Raw genomic sequence first — 5,636 nt, forward strand, 5'->3', positions numbered from 1 at the left:
TAGTAGATCTACATCTACAACCATGCCTATAAGCACTGATACTAGACGCAATCATGAGTACAACTTCTATCTGACTCTATAACTAACCATTCAAATATCATTAAAATCCATCTATCAAACGCATGGACTATACTATCATTAACAGACATGGTGTAGGAGCCAGGATCACGGAGTGACCATCGGCTTCCAGTGAATTGAGATAAGCCATACATGACTATACGTAAATTACTCTAAAACAACATCTACTATACATTGACCTCCATCTCACTAATGAAGTCGATCTAACAACAGTATTCTACAGGCCCTAGACGCTACGTACCATTCCACGTACACTCCTGATACAAATCAGTGCGACACCTGGCCACAAATGATTATACCAATTTCCCAAACGTCCCCTCACACCTCACATTATGCCTAGACGTAGACTTCAGACAGGCAACGCGCTTTACGGCGAGCTGCGGCTGGTGTTTGGTGTCTCACGGGTCGCAGGCTTCCGCTATCGTGCTTCACATACCGCCTTCCTCACCTCTCCCATTTCCTGACCCGACCGTACCAGACACGGCAGGGCCAATATCGCCTGCCCTTACGACGCAGGTCCAACGCACCCAGAGCTCAATCACGGCATGTAGCGCCATCAGCCTAGGCGCGCTCACACATGGCCCCCGCACCGCGCGAATGACCCTGTACTGAACTTACGTGCCCCATCCTCACCCAGCAATTCAATCACTGGGAGCCTCACCATCAATAACGAGCCGGAAAAGGACTTGCGATCCGAGCATTCTACATCCTTAAGCGCACCCTAAAGGTCCGTGCACTGGGATTCTGCGGATAGTCGTCCGACCAATCAGCAGACGATGGAGTGGAGGGAACTTCAGGCACTCGAGCCCTCAGACAAATCCTCCTTATGTACATATCGGACGCCACGCTAAAGCCTGGATATGCATTTGAAGGTTATAACACCTAGCTCCACAGAGTGACTATCTTATGTTAAAGAATCTAATATTTCCAGCTGATTGAGCACCCATCGACGCGTCAATCTGCAGGGACACCGCGCTATGAGAGATGTCGGAGCGAAGTCTGCCACTACCCACGGACCGCGCGCGCCAGTGGCTCCATCAGGTACAAATCAAGCCGCTTCACATGGGTGCAGCCCGCTACTCAAACCCGTCTCGCCCGCCTCGATCCACGCCGTCACCGCGCCAACGCGGCATTCACTGGCTGACGTGTTGTTCATGCCTTCGCCGCTTACCCAGTATCGAATTTGAGATGTAGGATAGCTGCGTACAAAGAAGAGCCGTAGAAGTAGTACAGTCGGCAGAACCAGAAACAGATGGAAGGACGTGACTATATCGTAGTAAAGCTTGATATGATAGATAGAGACATCTTAGAGTTCAGGAAGTCGTATCACGCCCGATCATGGATTACGTCCAACTCGATATACTCGTTAGCGCCGGCAAGTATCACGATAGGAACGGGGGTTCTAAATATGTCATGTTCACTTATGGGATGTTGATTGGCTACGGGTTTGGTATAGCAAGCGCAGGACCATAGTAATCCGGCTGTGATGTTTGTACACGTTACTCCGTATGGAACCCACCGGACTATTTACCCTTAGCTTTCCGGTTATGTCGTACTTCGTCGAGCTTGGCGGCAGCCTCATGGGTTAGGTCGATACCGAATCCAGACCACTGTAACGCACTAGCGTTATCGGGACTGTTGTCTAACACGCCGCGCAACGACCGCTCCAGCCCCGACCAACTCTGAGGGATTTTCAGCCGGGTCGAATCGGGCGGGCTGGGCGGGACAGTGGCCGCGCTTCTTGGTTAAAAAAGTCTATTGATTATGCTTTACTCTCGTAGCCTCACGCGCATCTGTTGGGGTGATGACCCAAAATAGTGTACAGATGGGCTTTGTATAGAACGATGAGCCATCGAGTAAGCTTGTGATTGTCGGGGTTTGTCTTCGCGACCTTATAGGCTTCGTTATAGACATGGCGTAGTGTTACTCAGTATAGAAAGCATGTGGCTTGCTGCCTTACAGCCTATTTCGGCACTGTAATACAGAAAACAAACGGCCCACCACTGTTCACAACCTTATTCTTCATTCTAATCGCAAATCCATTCGCGTCCCTCCGCTCCCTATCAACCTATACTTCTTTGCCCCCCTTTTTTAATGCTGTTCCCCGCGCCACCGTTCCTACACTGTTTTCTCGGGCCTAAGTAAAGTCTTGCTCGCGCGTTAGCTTAACGTCCGGGATAAGAACATGCGCGTAGCGTCTACACGAGCACCTATCGCGCTGCTTGAGCGGTTTGGCACGCAGACTGTTTCCTATTTGTTTTCCTATCTCTTGGATCTAATACTGTCTCAGGAGCTATCGTTTCACTATTTATTTCATGTCCTCCCTTATTCATCAACCCGCCTATCCGCTAGGGTTATACGATAACAGTGCTTGACCCCCCCGGTTAGGTAGCTGTGCTACAATGACATCAATCCCGACACTGGTATTCATCCTGCGTCCTCGGTCTGGTGGCCTCCTCTCTTCTCCTCTCGCTCTTCTCTCTCGTCAGTCTCGTTTCTTCTTCTTCTTGCTCTTCTTCTCTTTCTCTCCTTTCTCTCGTTCTTGACTACTTGCTCTTTCGTCTCGTCACATGGCTCTCCTCTCTTCGTCCCTCTCGGCTATATACACCCACGCTGCTCGATCCTCTCCGTCATCGGAGTCTTCATTAACAATCCATCACAATATAATAAGATTAACACAAGTAACGTAGTCGAACTATCAATGGTCATTCACAAAATCCCTCTCCTCCTAACTTCCTCTCAAGTCTCATCCTCTCGCTCTTGCCTCTCTCTCCTCTTCTGTTGCACACTCAACTGCAGTTAAGGCACGTATCCCCTTCGTGTATGCGTGCGCGCTCTTCGTCCGTCTCCTACTCTCTAGTCTCGGTCCTTTAGTCGCGCTCGGTCTGAGCGTTATATAAATGCGTCCGTGTAGGACAGGGGCTTCGACGTTTACCTGGCAGCGTGTGCTCGATGAGCAGAATGTTTTTTATACGTGAACGAGACTACGCCTCTTCTCGTGTCCGGTCTTCGGGTCGGACTGTAGCGAAGCTAATAGTTATATATTACTACGGTAATTGTTAAGGGAGGTAAGGGGGTAACTTACGCTCAGAGTTTACGATTAATACTCCAGTGTTTCTCTGAGTGAGTCAGGTAATTTGACTTAAAAATGTTGTTTATTTTCATTCGAACGGAATGTAGTGGCATTTTATTGATTACTGTAATTCAATGCGATGCATCGAATACAGTGGTAAGTTTATAAGACCGGTGATGTATAGACTAAGTAATTTCATTTTTAATAAACAGTGTTGAAACTTAATGTTAGTATTTACTGAGTTCCACCTACATCTTGTTAAAGCCGAGCTTCATGGCAGCTGGGCTACGTAAACTGAGCCTGGGTGCTGAGAGTAAAGTAGAAACGCCTCAACATGTAGAGTCGCGCTCTACACCATATCCTACAGAATGGCTAGCAGCTGAAGGCTCTCTCCACTGCCAGGTACCGTATCGAGCCGGATCTGTCGTTCCTGCCAGCATGTTCACATCACTCGTCTTCATGTGTTGCCTGCGGGCACAGCATGTTCACTGCTCTGTGCCCTCCCATGGTGTTCCTGCGCCACATTGTCACACTGTCTTCCATGTGTTCCTGCCAGCATGTTCACCGTTCTGTCCCTCCATGTGATTTCTGCCAGCATGTTCACCTGTCATGCCAATGTGTTTCTGGCCAGCACTTCACCAAGCCGACTCTTTCTTTCCATGTGTTCCTGCCAGCCATGTTCACATCTGTCTTCGATGTGTTTCCTGCAGCAGTTCACGCTGTCCTCATCATGTGATTCCTGCAGCATGTTCAGCACTGTCCTCCAATGTGTTTCCTGGCCCAGCATGTTTCAGCTCTGTCCTCCATCATGTTTCTGCCATGCATGTTCACTACTGTCCTCATGTTGATTCTGCCATGCATGTTTACGCTGTCCTCCATGGATTCCTGCCAGCATGTTGCACCCTGTCGCTCCATGTCGTATCCTGCCCAGCTATGTTCACGCTGTCCTCCATGTGATTCCTGCCACATGTTCCACCTCTCCTCCATGTGATTCCGCTAGCATGTTACCGCTGTTCTACCATGTTTTCCTGCAGCATGTTCACCCTCTTCTTCATGTGTTCCTCGCACATGTTCAGCTCTCTTCTTCCATGTGTTCACTGCCCAGCATGTTCGACGCTCTTCTTACATGTGATTCCTGCCTTTATGGCCGCCCATCTATCTCTCTGCTTCTCTACATGTCTGCATAGCTACACATCTCTTCATGTGTAAGTGGTTAACCGACTGCATACCAACTTGCCACGCGTGTTTGCTATTTTGATCTGCTCTGCTATCTTGCCTACCCTGCCTGGAGCTACATGTTTGCTTGCTAAAGGAAGCCCTCTCGTATTTTTTGCTTGGTTACGACTATTAGAGAGCTGCCAAATAAAAATTCCCTTTTATGTATATTGTATGTTATATAATTTATATATTGTACTTTTGTTTGTGCACTAGAATTGCAGGATCAGTGGAGTGTGGAGGAGCTCCAAGTCCTGGAGACTGCATTCGAGTGTAAGGTAGCCTGCACTCCATACAAGCCCAACGCAATCCTGGCCTTCAGTCGTCTGCTCGCTGTACCGATGCGAATTCTAAAGGACTGCGTCAAGCTCATGCATCTAGAACTGGTACGCCTTCGTCGCAGTGTTATGTTAACGTCTCGTCGTCGCCAAAGTCCTCGGCGCGCGAAATGAATTACACCGCGCAACCGACTTTTTCTGCGCGGTTAACAGCATATAGACGCAAACACCTGAATACGTTGTTGCCACATTATGGGAGAAGAGTCCCGCGCGCACCCGGCCACAGCGCACGTACGTTTGCGCGTGCGGTCGGGATGATTGCGCGCGCCGGAACGGCCCGCCCCCGTAAACGCGCAGACTCGCGAAGCCGAGCAACAGCCCACGCGGGTCGCGTGAGTGCGACGCCACGGGAGCGACCAACACCCCCCTGCCAACCAGCTTTATTGATAATGTCATACAAAGCATATTTCTGATAAGAAAGTGAATAGCAGACATGTGCAGGGTTGGGTGGGCGGTCCTTAAGTCGCTCGCCACTACGTAATCTACTATATAGAATATAATCCACTATATAAACCTATCCTTGCGTTGCTCGCCACCCGCAAAGCATGCTAGTTGTGCGCAGGCACGAACCAACAGTGACTCCTGTAGTCGTAGACGCGCCGCAGAATGAATACACCCCCCGGGTCACGGCCTATCGCGCGCAGGTCGTGAGAACCCACGATGCACCTAATCAAGCCAGCCAGATCACGTGCGTGTGCTGAGAGGTAGCGTTTTTGCCCCCTCCATCCGTTAACATTTATTTACAAGTAAACTCCAAATAGCGATAGCTCTGCACGCGTGTGAATTCATGAGGCATCGTGCATTACCTAGCATACATTTCTCCACCGTATTTACTTTGCTTACTATCAAGAGCATATAAAGAAGGAGAGCGTACAACGGTAAAATGCTGAAACCATGTTGCAGTATTAGTCGAATTAATAAACTTTCCCCGT

At 49.3% G+C, this 5,636-nt stretch overlaps 1 protein-coding gene across 1 annotated transcript in view; it reads left to right on the plus strand.

Annotated features, from left to right (window-relative positions):
• LOC106820685 (mediator of RNA polymerase II transcription subunit 14-like) overlaps positions 1-5,636 on the plus strand; it is a 50,963-nt gene that overhangs the window by 42,697 nt on the left and 2,630 nt on the right. Inside the window, exon 33 of the mRNA XM_014825188.1 lies at positions 4,583-4,752. Coding sequence (XP_014680674.1) covers positions 4,583-4,752 — 170 coding nt within the window. The remainder of the gene's footprint in view (positions 1-4,582; positions 4,753-5,636) is intronic.

Source organism: Priapulus caudatus, unplaced genomic scaffold (genome assembly GCF_000485595.1).
Source record: "Priapulus caudatus unplaced genomic scaffold, Priapulus_caudatus-5.0.1 Scaffold43, whole genome shotgun sequence".
Lineage (NCBI taxonomy): Eukaryota > Metazoa > Priapulida > Priapulimorpha > Priapulimorphida > Priapulidae > Priapulus > Priapulus caudatus.